Source organism: Geotrypetes seraphini, chromosome 3 (genome assembly GCF_902459505.1).
Source record: "Geotrypetes seraphini chromosome 3, aGeoSer1.1, whole genome shotgun sequence".
NCBI classification, from domain to species: domain Eukaryota; kingdom Metazoa; phylum Chordata; class Amphibia; order Gymnophiona; family Dermophiidae; genus Geotrypetes; species Geotrypetes seraphini.
The window spans coordinates 412,474,495-412,491,797 of record NC_047086.1 but is presented as its reverse complement, the minus strand read 5'-3'; the positions used below and the strand labels follow the sequence as shown (position 1 = coordinate 412,491,797).

At 42.2% G+C, this 17,303-nt stretch overlaps 1 protein-coding gene across 1 annotated transcript in view; it reads left to right on the top strand.

The window, feature by feature from the left end:
• PPP2R5D (protein phosphatase 2 regulatory subunit B'delta) overlaps positions 1–17,303 on the top strand; it is a 391,698-nt gene that overhangs the window by 284,550 nt on the left and 89,845 nt on the right. Inside the window, exon 13 of the mRNA XM_033937705.1 lies at positions 15,011–15,112. Within this exon, the coding sequence (XP_033793596.1) occupies positions 15,011–15,112 (102 nt within the window). The remainder of the gene's footprint in view (positions 1–15,010; positions 15,113–17,303) is intronic.

Below are 17,303 nucleotides of genomic sequence, written 5' to 3'. Positions count from 1 at the left end.
GGCCTCGGGGGGGGGGGGAGGAAGGTGGGGGGTGGAAACATATCAAAGCAAGTTTCCCTTACTTCCTATGGGGAAACTTGCTTTGATATACGAGCATTTTGGATTACGAGCATGCTCCTGGAACGGATTATGCCCAATCTGCTGACTATGATGCCCAACTACAAAACATTCAGGAAAGAATTTAATTCTTTTCAAGAAATTTGTCAAATGATCTAACTAAACCTGATCGACCCTCCACAGATCCCAACGCATACTACATCTATTAACCATGTATTCTCTCTGGAAATGCCCAGGCCAACTCTTGTTGTAAACCGCCTCAAACCGAAAGGTCAAATTGGCAAGATAGAAGACACCAATGTAATGTAATGTCATTAGGTCATTCACCAGTTCATCAGTGCTGTCATTTTATCTGTCTTGATTACTGATGCCTCTCAAACCCATATCTAATGAGATCCCCGACAGTTGGTAGTTTAGCTACAGGTAGTTCTCTGTCTGATCCCACCAAATGATATAAATGAGTCCAACTTGCAGTTTTGATTTTTTTTTATTTTTGATTTTTTAGACATTTTCAATATTAGATTATCGCTATGACAACACTGCAGTATTTTTTCACTCAGAGAATAGTTAAGTTCTGGAACGCGTTACCAGAGTTTGTGGTAAAAGCAGATAGTGTAACTGATTTTAAGAAAGGTTTAGACAAATTCCTGGAGGAAAAGTCCATAGTCTGTTATTAAGACATGGGGGAAGCCACTGCTTGCTCTAGATCAGTAGCAAGGAATGTTGCTACTCTTTGGGTTTTGACCAGGTACTAGTGCCCTGGATTGGCCACCGTGAGAACGGGATACTGGGCTTGACCCAGTAAGGCTGTTCTTATGTTCTTATTTGCAGGAAAAGCACCTGACTCAGAACACAATAAACTGCACAGGGAATGGGTGGGAGAGGTGTGTGTCTCTGCTTATAATAGTCGGTAGAGGGGTATAGCCTTCTTGTTCCATAAATAATTGCCCTTGAATGTTCATAAGGTCCTTCAAGATAAGGATGGGAAATATGTGATTGTACTGGGAGAACTGTGGGGATACGAATGGCTGTTTTGTAACCTGTATGTTTCAAGTTTATTAACATTTTGATAAAACGCCTGTCATGAATTCTAAGTGTTTTACAGTAATAAAAAGGGAAATACAAACAAGAGACTAATAAAACAGGACATAATTGACATGCCCCTAGTGTGTATAATCAACGTTTCTTCTCTGATCTTTTGACCAAACTGATGATGTATCCAGAATATCAGTTGTTTGTAGGGGGAGATTTCAATATCACTGCTGATCCCGCCTTAGACTGTAGTCTGTCCAGGCGGTGCCCGAAGGACCACAGAGCCAAGGGGGTGAATTTCTTGATCGATCATTTGGACCTGATAGACATTTAAAGGATAATGCATCCTTCTGAGCGTACGTATACATTTTTTCCCACCCCCATGATGTGTATGCCCGCCTGGACTATATGTTGGTCCCACCCTCTCTGCTCCCGGGAGTGGATGATGTTAGCATCCCGGATGTCCCGTTGTCTGACCATTCCCATTGGTCCTAGCATTGTATATTATCTCAGACTCTACAGAGCGTAGTTGGAAGTTCCTCTGCCACTTATATCGAGACTTAGATTTCCACAAGTATCTCCAAGAGCAATGGCTGGACTATTGTCACAACAATCAATCTCCAAATATTGACCCAGTACTTTTTGGGAGACCTCGAAGGCGGTCATACAGGGGTTTGTTATTGCATATGTTTCCAGCAAGAGAAAGAATCAGGAGGTGGACCTTTTGGCCTTATCTGCAGTCCTTGAGAGGGAGGCATATGGCAACTTTGAACGCCGAGGATAAATGGCTCCTGCAAGATTTGAGGCAACGAATAGATGCGATTCTTACCCAAAGAGTCTCTAGAGATATTTACTATCAAAGATATAAGCTGTATAGATGGGGAGAAAAGGCAGGAAGGCTTCTGACTAACTTAGTTAGTACTTATAAGAAACATCAGGTAATAATGTCCATAAAGGACACATATTAGATTGAGTAAAAGTAAATAATTCAGACAGGTACATGGGTGGCATGAAGAGGACTTGTAACAAAGACAACCGAACTTGAATTTAATTCAAGCCTCCACAGGAAGCCAGTGTAATTCCCGATAATAGGGACTCACGTGACTGAACTTTCTCAGTCCATAGATCAGGCGAACTGCTGCGTTTTGGATTGTGTGAAGCCTTGATATGTTCTTTTGAAGATCTGTCAAGTATACTATATTGCAATAGTCCAATTGGCTCAATATCAATGATTGAACCAATAGTACGCAGTTTCCACAAAGTATAAAAAAGCTTCTGCACCAAAGCATTTACCTGATCCTGCATAATCAAGTGGCGATCTAGAATAATGCGCAAGATCTTGATAGTGGGTTTTATAAGGTAAATAATGCTATTTAACAGAAAAGATGTTTCTGTAGGATTCTGACCTGGAGATGCAACAAAGAATTTTGTCTTCTCTGGGTTCAATTTCAGCTTTAATTCTGACATCTATGTTTCAGTGATATTACATATCTCTTCTATTTCATTTCTGATGGAAGAAATGGAAAGAGTGAATGGCAAGATGATAAATATTTTTAGTCCCAAGGATGTTAGTTTTAAGCCCAGAGAAGACAAACATTAAATAACAGAGGAGAAAGCAGGGAGCCCCATGGCACTTCGCATGGACTCCTTCACTTTCCAGAAAATTCATAATTGAATTTGACCTGATACGAATGGGTTGACAAAAAAACCTTCAAATCAATTGTATATGTTTCCATGTATCCCAATAGAATCCAAACAATTCAAAAGGTTAACATGGTCCACTAAATCAAAGGCGCCATTCAGATCAAATTGCATGACCATCACATAAGAGCCCTTACTGAGAAGGTCATGAACGTGATCCTGGATCGCAGATATTACTGTTTCGGTGTTGAAAAAAGGCCAAAAACCTGATTGGGTGTCATGCAAAAGCGATTGAGATTCTAGGTAATTCAATATTTGAAAATGAACCAAGCCCTCCATAATTTTGATGAAAAATGGGATCGAAGCTATTGGTCTATAATTATTAACTAATGATAGTGAATCTTTTTGACTGTTGGTATAATCAAGATATATCCGCCGTCAAATGGAAAAGTTCTATTATTCATCATACAAGATAACCAGCTGAATAAATCTAGTTTGAAATCCATTGGAGCAGATTTCATAAATTTCGGGGAACAATGGTCAAAGTGGCTAAATGATTTTCCATATTTATTATAGAGTCAGACAAAAAGATCCCAGTCTGGATTCTCAAATTCTTTCCAGAATAAGTCGATGTAAACTACCTCAGAAATAAATGATTGTTGCTTGGTCTGAGTAGCCAATGGTTGAGAGCAAGATGTTCTTAAGTTAATAATTTTTGAATTGAAATGATGAGCTAACTCCATCGATGAAGGAAGAAAAGTATATGCTGATTGTTTAAGTGAAGAAATATCAAATAAGTTGGATACTAGATCAAATAATTTTTTAAAATTAGGTACTGAAGATCCAATCTTATCTGAGTAATAAGTTTTTCACAGATAAGACAACAGTTTGTTTGATTTTATGAGGCTTTATACTCCCGAAGACCCTTTCAAGATCAGGGGATAGCTTTACCTCAACTAACGCCAGACTAACTAGCTTTATTGAATGCCCCCAATTCTATTGGGGAGATCCGGAATGGCATTAAGGCTCTGAAACTCATCAAAGCACCTGGGCCAGACCGTTTTGATCCAGAATACTATAAAATCATTCCACTCCACAAGAAAGGCTCCAAGAAGGAGACAGCAATCTACAGACCAGTGAGTCTAACATTGATAGTGAGCAAACTAATGGAAACTCTAATCAAACACCAATTGGATAAGATCCTGGATGAGGAGAATCTACGGGATCCCTGTCAACATGGATTTACTAAAGGGAGATCGTGCCAATCCAACCTGATCAGCTTCTTTGACTGGGTGACGGGGAAGCTAGATATTGGGGAGTCCCTGGACATCGTGTACCTGGACTTTAGCAAAGCATTCGATAGCGTACCACACCGCAGGTTGCTGAGCAAGATGAGTTCTATAGGATTAGGTGACACATTGACGAAATGGGTTGGGAACTGGCTTGGAGGTAGGCTTCAAAGGGTGGTGGTGAATGGCACACCCTCTGAAATGACGGAGGTGATCAGTGGAGTGCCACAGGGCTCGGTCTTGGGCCCAGTCCTATTCAACATCTTTATAAGGGACTTGGCTGAAGGGCTTCGGGGTAAAATAACATTATTCGCCGATGACGCCAAACTAAGTAATGTAGTGGGCAAATGCACAATAGATGATGTTTCAATGCCCGACAACATGATGCACGACCTACTCCTACTGGAGCGCTGGTCTAGGTCCTGGCAACTCAGCTTCAATGCCAAAAAATGCAAAGTTATGCACCTGGGCAGCCAAAATCCATGCAAGACTTATATCCTTAATGGCAAGATCCTTACAAGAACGGTAGCAGAACACGACTTAAGGGATATCGTCAGCGAGGACATGAAGGCTGCCAATCAAGTGGAGCAAGCTTCATCCAAAGCAAGACAAGTCATAGGTTGCATACGCAGGGGTTTCGTCAGCCGTAAGCCGTAAGTCATTATGCCATTGTATAGATCCATGGTGAGGCCCCATCTGGAATACTGTGTGCAATTCTGGAGGCCGCATTATCGCAAGGATGTGCTGAGACTGGAGTCGGTTCAGAGAATGGCCACCCGGATGGTCTCGGGATTCAAGGATCTCCCATACGAGGAACGGCTAGACAAATTGCAGCTATACTCACTTGAGGAGCGCAGAGAGAGGGGGGACATGATCGAGACGTTCAAGTATCTCACAGGCCGCATAGAGGCGGAGGAAGATATCTTCCTTTTCAAGGGTCCCACGACAACAAGAGGGCATCCGTGGAAAATTAGGGGAGGGAAACTACAAGCTGACACCAGGAAATTATTTTTCACAGAAAGGGTGGTTGATCGCTGGAATAGTCTTCCACTGCATGTGATCAAGGCCAGCAGCTTGCCTGATTTTAAGGCCAAATGGGATCGTCACATGGGATCTATTCACAGGGCGAAGGTAGGGGAGGGACATTAGGGTGGGCAGACTAGATGGGCCGTGGCCCTTATCTGCCATCAATTTCTATTTTTCTATGTTTCTATTTTCTATGATCTGATCACCCCGATGCTGGGAGCTTCCTATAAAGCCTTGAGCTCCCATGGGGGATGGAGATGTCAAATATGGCTCATATGGTCCTTTTGCCTAAGCCTGGGAAGGACCATATGCAGGTGGGCTCCTATCATCTTATTTCCCTCCTTAACCAGGACGCCAAACTCTTAGCAGCAATTCTGGCTAAACAATTGAATGCATTTTTGCCCCTGCTCATTCATGAGGATCAGGTGGGCTTTATACCTGGACGCTAAGCCTCTTATGAACCTCAGAAGAGCACTGATAGCATTGTACTCCAGGTGAGGTATGGGTGGTGCAGCGGCTATAGTGTGCCTGGATATGGAGAAGGCCTTTGAAAGCATCTCGTGGCAATATCTATTGTGGATCTTGCAGAAATATGGGCTAGAAGGGCAATTTCCTGAGTGGATTCACAGTTTATATATAAAGCCCAAAGCTAGGCTTCTGGTGAATGGGCACTTAACTCCTCCATTTTCACAGGAAAGAGGGACTCGCCAAGGCTGCCCCCTGTTCCCTCTTCTTTTTGTGCTTGCCATCGAACCATTGGCCATCAAGATCCGGGCAGATCCTCATATTCAGGGGATCAGGATAGGGAAAAAGGAGAGCTGACTTAATTTATTTGCTGATGATATTTTGTTGTATCTAGACCAAGCCCATATTCACTTGCATAAGGCCTTAGAGAAAGTTTGTTCCTTTGGGACTATCTCTGGTCTGCGAGTGAACTGTGATAAGTTTGAGCTTTTGCCTTTGGATTCTACTCGACAGGAGCCCTGGCACTCTGGGTTTAGTATTCCTTCAGTTTGCATAAGGCCTTAGAGAAAGTTTGTTCCTTTGGGACTATCTCTGGTCTGCGAGTGAACTGTGATAAGTTTGAGCTTTTGCCTTTGGATTCTACTCGACAGGAGCCCTGGCACTCTGGGTTTAGTATTCCTTCAGTTTGGAAGCTGATACAGTATTTCGGGGTATACTTGAGTCCCAATCCCAAACTTATGTATAAATGCAACGTTCAACACCATATTGAGAACATATGGGTTTGTGTATCAAGTAGAAGGAGCTTCAGTTGGGAGTGTGGGGCAGGATAGCACTGACTAAAATGGTACTCTTGCCAAAGATTCTATTCCCTTCTTCAAATTTTACCTTTATGAATATTGAACAGAGACAAAAAGATGTTTCACTCCATTATCAATTCCTTTGTCTGGCGTAATAAACATGTTCGCATTAGCTACAATAAATAGGCCCTGACCAGGTAGATGGGGGTGTTGACAGGACAGCTCTACATCGACACCACAGATCGCCCTGAGTAACAGATATCAGCTGCTACAGGAAGGTCCTGAGAACGAAGAACAGGAAGATTTTCAGCAGGCAGTTCCAGTTCCGGAAGCATCAGAACGGCCTACCCCTAAGAAGCGCAGAGTAGTGGTCATCGGGGATTCACTGCTGAGGGGCACCGAAGGTCCAATTTGCAGACCAGACCTGCAATCAAGAGAGGTCTGCTGTTTGCCAGGGGCCAGGATCCGGGATGTAACTGCTTGCCTTGACAGACTCATCAAGCCCCGAGACAACTTCCCCATGATACTCATCCATATCGGGACCAACGACACCGCCAGGAGCACCCCGAACAACATACCTGAAGACTTCAGGGCCCTGGGGGAGAAGCTGAGGAGGATGGATGCGCAGGTGGTGTTCTCCTCGATCCTCCCAGTAAGGGGCAAGGGCAGTGCCAGGGAGGATCGCATTCAGAGAGCCAACGACTGGCTGCAGGGATGGTGCAGGGAGATGAACTTCGGGTTCCTACATCATGGAGAAGCATTGCAAGGACTACAGGGACAAGACGGGTTGCACCTGACCAGAAGAGGGAAGAACGTCCTTGGACACCGTCTAGCCCGCCTACTTCACAGGGCTTTAAACTAGGTAAGTTGGGGGAGGGTATGGGCACATACAACCAACCTGACGAGCTAAATTGTCAATTCTTTTTTGAGGCTGAGGTAAATGGTCACCGAAATTCTAGGTCAGGGGAGAGCATACACAATTTCGAGTCTAGGGTAGGTTTACATTATAATTCTGGGCCACATTGTAATTCTGGGTCTAGAGGATATACACATTGTACTTCTGGATCTAGGAAGAGTACACATTGCAATTCTGGGTCAGGGGAGAGTTTACATGGTAATTCCAGGACTATGGGCAGTAGACATTGTAATCCTGGGTCCAGAGGGGGTACACACATTGCATATTGTACCAAAGGAGTTCAAGTAGCCCACGCGGGAACACCCCCACAGGATACACACCCTTCCATATTTGGGATAGGTACACACTGTAACTCTGGATCTGGGGAGTCCGGGTTAAGTACACGATATAGTTCTGAGTCTAGGGAGAATACAAATTATGAGCATAATGATAATAGTGTCCAAGTAGCTCAAGCGAGAAGTAACAAAAACACATGGAGGGCTATGTACGTTAATGCACACAGTCTGGGTAACAAGATCCTGGAACTGGAAACAGAAATAAGGAATGCCGACCTGGATGTGGTGGCAATATCTGAGACCTGGTTCACGGACACCCATGGGTGGGACATGGTCATACCGGGTTACAACTTGCTTCGCCGGGACAGGGAGGGCAGAATGGGAGGAGGTGTAGCATTATATACAAAAGATGACATTAAGGTCACAAGAATCGCAGACGTCCAGTACACTGGGGAATCTCTTTGAGTCAATTTGGCCAGAGGAAAGGACAAATGCCTGTATCTTGGAGTAATTTACAGACCCCCAAGACAACAGGATGACCTAGATATGGAGTTAATAGGAGATATAGAGAATATCACCTTGCGTGGGGACACAGTACTGTTAGGCGACTTCAACATGCCTGATGTGGATTGGGACACACTTACCTCTGCTTCTGGCAGCAGTAGGAGGCTATTGAACTCTTTGAGGGGAGCACGTCTCAGGCAACTGGTGTTGGACCCAACAAGGGATCAGGCAATACTGGACCTGTTACTCACCAATGGGGAAAGTGTCACAGAAGTCTCGGTGGGAGAAACATTGGCCTCCAGCGACCACAACATGATATGGTTCAATCTTAGGAAAGGCTTCACTAAACCTACCACACTGACCAAGGTCCTCAAATTCAAGGACACAAACTTCCAGAACATGAGAGAATTTGTTCACCAGGTGCTACAAAGCCAAGCAGAAACCAATAGCGTAGAAGAAATGTGGTCGACTCTGAAAGCCACCATACAGGAAGCGACAAACCGCTATGTTAAATTAGTAAGTAAACGGCGTATGAACAATAAGCCACAGTGGTTCACCACGGAGATCTCAGACCTCATCAAGAAAAAAAAAAAAGCATTCATCTCTTACAAACAATCAGGGAACCAAGACTCTAGAGCAGAATACCTGACCAAGTCTAAAGCCGTCAAAACTGCAGTCAGGGAGGCTAAATTCCACATGGAAGAGTCTCTAGCAAAGAACATCCAGAAGGGAGATAAATCATTCTTCAGGTACATCAGTGACAGAAGAAAAAACTCGGGAGGGATAGTACGTCTTAGGAAACCAGACGGTGAATATGTGGAAAAAGACTCGGAAAAGGCACAACTATTAAATGAATATTTCTGCTCAGTCTTCACCCGAGAAGCGCCGGGGCAAGGCCCTCAGCTACAGACAAGGGTTAGCTCGGCTGACCCATTTAATAATTTCAAGTTTACACCCAGCAGTGTCTACGATGAACTGTCAAGGCTCAAGGTTAACAAGGCTATGGGGCCTGACAACCTACACCCCAGGGTGCTCAGGGAGTTGAGTGATGTATTGGCGGAACCGCTGTCCGTGCTCTTCAACCTCTCCCTTAGTACAGGCAGCGTCCCATTGGACTGGAGGACGGCTAACGTCATTCCACTTCACAAGAAAGGCTCAAAAATTGAGGCAGCAAACTATAGACCGGTGAGTCTCACATCAGTATTGAGCAAACTAATGGAAACCTTAATCAAACACCAATTAGACACAATCCTTGATGAGGAGAACCTGCAGGATCCCCGTCAACATGGATTTACTAAGGGGAGATCCTGCCAATCCAACCTGATCAGCTTCTTTGACTGGGTGACGAGGAAGCTAGATGTTGGGGAGTCCTTGGACATCGTGTACCTGGACTTTAGCAAAGCATTCGACAGTGTACCACACCGCAGGTTGCTAAGTAAAATGAGTTCTATAGGATTGGGCGAGACATTGACAAAATGGGTTGGGAACTGGCTTGGAGGTAGGCTTCAAAGGGTTATGGTAAACGGCACCCCCTCTGAAATGACAGAGGTGATCAGTGGAGTGCCCCAAGGCTCGGTCTTGGGCCCGATCCTGTTCAATATCTTCATAAGTGACTTGACAGAAGGGCTCCGAGGTAAAATAACATTATTCGCCGATGACGCCAAGCTAAGCAATGTAGTGGGCAAAAGCACAACGGACAAAAACTCAATGCCCGACATGATGCACGATCTACTCCTACTGGAGCGCTGGTCTAGGACCTGGCAACTCAGTTTCAATGCCAAAAAATGCAAAGTTATGCACTTGGGTAGCCAAAATCCATGCAGGACTTATACCCTTAATGGTGAGATCCTAACAAGAACAGTAGCAGAGCGAGACTTAGGGGTGATCGTCAGTGAGGACATGAAAGCTGCCAATCAAGTGGAGAAGGCTTCATCTAAGGCAAGACAAATCATGGGCTGCATACGCAGGGGTTTCGTCAGCCGTAAGCCGGAGGTCATTATGCCATTGTATAGATCCATGGTGAGGCCCCACCTGGAGTACTGTGTGCAATTTTGGAGGCCGCATTATCGCAAGGACGTGCTGAGGATGGAGTCGGTCCAGAGAATGGCCACTCGGATGGTCTCGGGACTCAAGGATCTCCCGTACGAGGAACGGCTGGAAAAATTGCAGCTATACTCACTCGAGGAGCGCAGAGAGAGGGGAGACATGATCAAGACGTTCAAATATCTCACAGGCAGAGTCAAGACAGAGGAAGATATCTTCTTTTTCAGGGGTCCCACGGCAACAAGAGGTCATCCGTGGAAAATCAGAGGCGGGAAACTGCGAGGTGACACCAGGAAGTTCTTTTTTACTGAAAGGGTGGTTGATCGCTGGAATAGTCTTCCACTTCAGGTGATTGAGGCCAGCTGCGTGCCTGATTTTAAGGCCAAATGGGATCGACACGTGGGATCTATTCACAAGGTAAAGGTAGGGGAGGGTCATTAGGGTGGGCAGACTGGATGGGCCGTGGCCCTTATCTGCCGTCAATTTCTATGTTTCTATGTTTCTATGTTTAATCTGCCTGACCTTCGACTTTATAATATGGCTGTGTTACTCTGCTTTATTCATGAGGGGTGGACAGGACATTTTAAATACTCTCCCAGTGGATGGTTGGCAACTTGGTATTCACCTCCCTCTCTTATGAACCTTGTACACCTGAAGCCCTTAATGGTTTCACGGGGGGCATCCAAGTTCCGGCTTCTCCAGCCCATTTGCTTGGCTTGGAGGTGGCAGAGAGGATGTGTACTTTGAAAGACTTGTAGCGGTGGGCGGTGGGGCTTTTCTATCATTTGCTCAAATTCAGCCCAGGTGGGAGTTACCCTCCAATCATTTTTGCTTCAAGATTTTGGTTCAAGAAGGCAATAATTTTATTATTTGTATTGCCGTTTGCCTTATCCCTTATTTACCATGGACCCCTGAGGAAGGAGTGTTGTCCGAAACATGGACCCTGTTGGGTCCCTAGGTTGGAAATAAGGTTGTAATATCACTGCAATTCTTTTTTTAATAAATATTGCCTGCATCTTGTACATCGTCTGGAGTCCCTTTTGCTTTTTGCTTCGCTTCTTGTTATACTGCAGATCCTGTTTTGTTGGATTCTTAGTTGTGTTGCTATTGTTTGACAACTAAAATTGAATGCTAAGAAGTGTAGAGTGATCCATTTCAGTATTAGAAATCCAAAGAAGATGTATGTGCTGGGAGGTGAGAGGCAGGGAGAGAGACCTTGGGATGATGGTATCTGAGGATCAGAAGGCGACAAAGCAGTGTGACAAGGTGGTGGCTATAGCCAAGAAGGATGCTAGAATGTATAAAGAAAGGCATAACCAGCAGAAGAAAGGAGGTGTTGATGCCCATGTGCAGGTTGTTGGTGAGGCCCCACTTGGAATATTGCGTTCATTTTTAGAGGCCATATCTGGCCAAGGATATAAGAATACTTGAAGTGGTCCAAAGAAAAATGAAGAAAATATTAGGGGGTTTGTGCCAAAAGAAGTACAAGGAGAGACTAGAGGGACTACTGCTACTTATCACTTATATAGTGCTGAAAGGCATACGCAGCGCTGTACATTTTGACATTTATAGACAGTCCCTGCTCGGAAGAGCTTACAATCTAATTTGGACAGATAGACATGACATATAGGTTTGGGGATGCAGAACCTAAGGTGAAAGGAGTTAGGAGTTGAAAGCACTCTCAAAGAGGTGGACTTTTAACTGGGCCTTGAACACTGCCAGAGAAGGACCTCGTGATGTCTACTCTGGAGGAGAGGAGAGACGGTCGATATGATACAGACATTTAAATATTTGAAAGGTATTAATATAGGACCAAAACTTTCCTAGAGAAGGGAAATTGGTAAAACTAGAGGGCATAAATTGAGGTTGAAGGGTGGTAGACTTAAGAGTAATGTTAGGAAATTATTTTTCACAGAGAGGGTGATGGTTGCCTGGAATGACATCCCAAGGGAGGCAGTGGAGAGGAAAACAATGTCAGAATTCAAAAAAGCATGGGATGAACATAAAGGATCTCAAATTAGTATATGAATGGGTAGATTTCCACAGTCTGAATCCGAAAAAGGAGATGGTTTGGATAGGCTGGAGTGAGCTTCAACGGTAACTCCAGTATTTGGAACCTAAGGACAATACCAGGTAGACTTCTAAGGTCTATGGTTTCCAAGTTTTATTTAAAATTTGATATACTGCTTAAAATGTTGTCTAGGCGGTGTACAGAGTCATAAACAAATAAAATCTTGGGGAGACATAATTAGTCTTAATTGACATATTGAAACAATGAGGGATAGTGGGAGAAATACAATTTACAATAGGAGAGAAGAACAATAAAGGTCAATATAGTAGGTAGGGGGTATGCTCTTCCTTCTTTTGGGGGTCTGAGGATTACTTATCATAAGCATCCTTACATAGGAAGGTCTTTAGATTTACTTTAAATTTGTCCATAGGTGTTTCTTCTTGAAGGTGTGGGGGTAAAGAGTTCTACAGTGTAGGGGTGGTAACAGAGAAAATCTTTCTAGTGGTGTCGTGGAAAAGATGGAGTAGAGAAGGGATATTAAGGAGATGTTGTTTGCTGGATCGGATTATTCTAGATGGACAGTGTGGGATGGGTAGTCTGTCTATAAATCCTGGGGTGTGTGTTAGTTTAGTCTTGAAGGTAAGCAATAGGATTTTGTATGTGATTGGTAACCAGTGGGATTTTATTAGAAGTGGAGTAACATAATCAAACTTTTTTGCGTTGTAGATTAATTTGACTGCTGTGTTTTGGATAATTTATAACCTTCTAAGTTCTTCTTGGGTTATTCCTTGATAAAGGGAATTGCAGTAATCAAATTGCAAAATCACAAGGGAGTGAAATAGAATATTAAGAGATGAGGGTTCTAGTAGACTGGTGACTGATCTGATTATTCTTAATTTGCAGAAGCTTTTTCTTACCACTGAACTTCTCTGTTGATGGAAAGTTAATTTGTCATCAATAATAATTCAAGTTTATTAAAATTTGATATACCGCTTAAAAATTGTCAAAGCGGTGTACATTACATTTTAAAAGGAGTATAAAAATTTAGGGGATATACAATTAAGACGTAATCCAAACCAAGACAGACTGAGACAAATAGGAAAGAGGGGTAGAGCTACAGTCACAATAGGAAAGAAAAACAAAGAAGGTTGACACAAAGGGGGAGGGGAAACTGTGCTCTTCCTTGTTTGATTTTAAGGGAAGTAGGTGGTCCAAGATGGAAAGAATATCATCTGTCATAAGCGTCCTTAAATAAACAAGTTTTTAAGTTCATTTTAAATTTATCAATATTTTCTTCCTCTCTTAAGTAAAGTGGTAGTGAGTTCCAGTGTACAGGTGTGGTAATTGAAAAGATACATTTCCTGGTGATGTTGTAGGGAGAGGTATGGCCAGTAGGAAAAAGGAGGTATTGATGCCTCTGTATACCTTCAAAAAGATATAAAAAGGATGGAGTCGGTCCAGAGGAAGGCTACTAAAATGGTGTGTGGTCTTCGTGTTAAGGCGTATGGGGACAGACTTAAAGATCTCAGTATGTATACTTTGCAGAAAATTCACTTCTCTCTAAATCACTAACTATTCTCTGTACTCTTTTTAAATCTCTAATATTGTAAAGCTATATGGTGCCTGTTTATATATTGCGGCCCCATATATACACTGTAAAGAGATTATTGGTCTAGTACTAACATATACTTCATAATATATGTATATGTATATATATATTAATTCTTTATTTTTTAATTGGTATGGACCTTCAGATATCAACTGGACCATGAATAATGGCCAACAATCTCTTGTCTTCATCAGTCCACTTTATTGTTTATTTACTCAAAACTCTAAAATTCATTTAGTTTAATACTTATTCTTAATTCCATAATTCCATAACTATTTCTTCATTGTATTTCATTTTAGTTTCCTTCATTTCCTTACTTAATGTCTTTTTCTTCTAATTTAATCTTATTACTTACCTACTTAGCTTCGAGGTTAGCTCTCAAATGTTCATTAATGCCACCTCTCCCAACATGCATGTTTCAAACAACTTTTTTCTTTAGGGTCGAGGAGAACTGCAAAACATACAAAACTTTTAAAATCCAACTCTCTTCTCAGTTTTTGCTTTTTTTTAAAATTCCTTCAAACCTTGCAAACACTGGTGACCTCTCAAATGTAAACACATTATACTCTGCTTAACATCGTGCAAGAACTGTATCTAAAAGTTGCTACTTAGGGGGTTTGTTTCAACACACCTAAGGAAATGAAGGAAAATAAAATGAAGAAATAGTTATAGAATTATGAAATTAAGAATAAGTATGAAACGAAATGAGTCCATACAAATGAAAAAATAAAGAATTAATATATATATACATATGCATATATTATGAAGTATATGTTAGTACTAGACCAATAATCTCTTTACAGTGTATATATGGGGCCGCAATAGCTTTACAATATTAGAGATTTAAAAAGAGTACAGAGAATAGTTAGTGATTTAGAGAGAAGTGAATAAGGACTACACTAACAATTGGTTAAGATTTATCAAGTACTTTGGAGAAAAGGCAGGAGAGGGGAGATATGATAGAGATGTTTAAATACCTAGGTGATGTAAATGTGCATGAGTCAAGTCTCTTTCATTTGAAAAGAAGCTTTGGAATGAGAGGGCATAGGATGAAATTAAGAGGTGATAGGCCGAGGAGTAATCTAAGGAAATGCTTTTTTACGGAAAAGGTGGTAGATGCGTGGAACAGTCTCCTGGAAGAGGTGGTGGAGACAGAGACTGTGTCTGAATTTAGTAAAGCCTGGGATAGGCACATGGGATGTCTTAGAGAGAGGAAGAGATAATGGTTACTGCGGATGGGCAGACTTGATGGACCATTTGACCTTTATCTGCTATCATGTTTCTATGTTTCTCTATCCCCTCCCCTCTTTTTCTTCTCCATGACCTCACTCTGTTATTTTTGCAGAACAATTCATGGTCTGATTTATAATGCCTTGAAACTCTTCATGGAAATGAATCAGAAGCTGTTTGATGACTGTTCACAGCATTACAAAGTGGAGAGGCAGAAGTGAGTATTCTTTGTGAATCCTATGATATTATAAGATATATTTATTTGTTATATAATTGTACCTTACAATTGTAAAATGGACAGTAGAGAAGAGGCGGAAACATATAGAAGATGGCCTAGGTTGCAATAAAAGAAATCAATAGATTAATTAGAGTAATAAATATAACTACAAAACTAAAATACAAAATGAAGGAAAGGAATAGGATGGAATGCAACCTTGGAGGCAAAAAGAAGCCTGTAGAAGATGTCATGTCAGGTACTGATGTTCCGAAGGCAGGTATGTATGTTTATATTCTGAACTTTGTGGGGGTGCAATGCGGTCAGTGAACACAGGGGGAGTGTGTGTGGGTCTTTGTTTCTGCAGTGGTTATCTGGTCACTTTCAATACCTTTCAGGCACTTATACCTGTCTTTACATTGTCTAACTCACAATGTATAAATTTTGCCTAGGCAGTCTCATCAAACATTCAATTATCCCTGCAGGACGACTAAGTGTAGGTTGACCCACATCCCACCCTAACTCCTCCTCCAAAAATGCCCCTTTCAGCTCTGAACGCAAAGCCGGATTCAAAGGCTTAAAATGTCCATGGATACGTCCAAAAAGCCGTTTCGATTATCGGCACTTGGACGACCTGTCTTTTAGATCTTCCAAGTGCCGACTTGGGCGGGTTTTTAACCGTATTTCAGTTTCGATTATTAGCTCCTAACTCTATGGGAAACCTCATACAATTGTCAATAACCTTATTGTGAGTTAGCAGTGTTTGACACTTAAAGGAGTCCCTGTATAACAGTATAGAATCTGAGGAGATTCATTAAAGCCTATGATAAGACTGTACAGTGAAGCTGTTCAAAGAGACACTTTGATAGCGACAGCTGCCATTACAATTTGGAATAATCTACCTGTTCACATTAGGACTGATATTAACCACTTAAAAATTCAAAAACTTTTTTATATGATAATAATAATAATAATAGCTTTATTTGTATCCTGTCATACCTTTCAGTTCAAAACGGTTTACAACAAGAAAGGCTGCATGAACGCAGCTAAGTTATATCATGAGGATGTAACGTAGTTATAAACAACAGGAGGTAGGAGCATGCCAGAAGACGCAGAGGAAAACGTTTAAGGAAGTTAAACAGATTTGTCAAAGATCTGAATGATTGGTATGTCAAATGGTTAAGGAGTAAGTCACTAAGAGTATTGTTCCATAATATTCATGGTATGATGATATTTTAATTATCGATTGCTTTTGTATTCCTCCAAAAATGCCCCTTAAAGCTCTGGGCACACAGCAGGATTCAGAGGCCTAAAATGACCCTGGATATATACAAAAAATAGGTTTCGATTATGAGCCCCATAGTGAATAGACCTTGGGGTTTCTTTAAATTAGTATCAGCCGAGGAAATAATTGCTGTGATTAAGAATGTTACTTCCACAAGAACAATCCTTGACCTGTGTAATAAAGGTATTTTACGTTTTTCAGTGCAGGACCCTCTTTTCCCTGGAGAAGAGGAGACTTAGAAGGGATATGATAGAGATTTATAAGATCATGAAGGGCATAGAGAGTGTAGAGAGGGACAAATTCTTCAAACTTTCGAATAATAAAAGAACAAGAGGGCACTCGGAAAAGTTGATAGGGGACAGATTCAAAACGAATACTAGGAAGTTCTTTTTTACCCAATGTGTGGTGGACACCTGGAATGCGCTTCCAGAGGACGTGATAGGGCAGAGTACGGTACTGGGGTTTAAGAAAGGATTGGACAGTTTCCTACTGGAAAAGGGGATAGAGGGGTATAGATAGACGATTATTGCACAGGTCCTGGACCTGTTGGGCCACCGCGTGAGCGGACTGCTGGGCACGATGGACCTCGGGTCTGACCCAGCAGAGGCATTTCTTATGTTCTTTATCTCTATCTCTATACCTATACCCATAGGACCCAGTAGGGCAGGAAGGACTGAGTAGCACCAATTCTTGACTCAATTAAAACACAACCTAAAATGATTTAGAGGCCCACAATGTGCCAACAAAGGGGCATACTAAAATTGGTACACTTCAGTCCTGTCATAGTTTAAGAGGGAGGAACATCTTGTACATAGGGCTTAATGCTATACCGCTGGCTTCCCAGGACTAACTCACCAAGGTGGTGGTCTATGAGCAAGGCTGGATGATGCAAGTAGATTCTCTAACTGC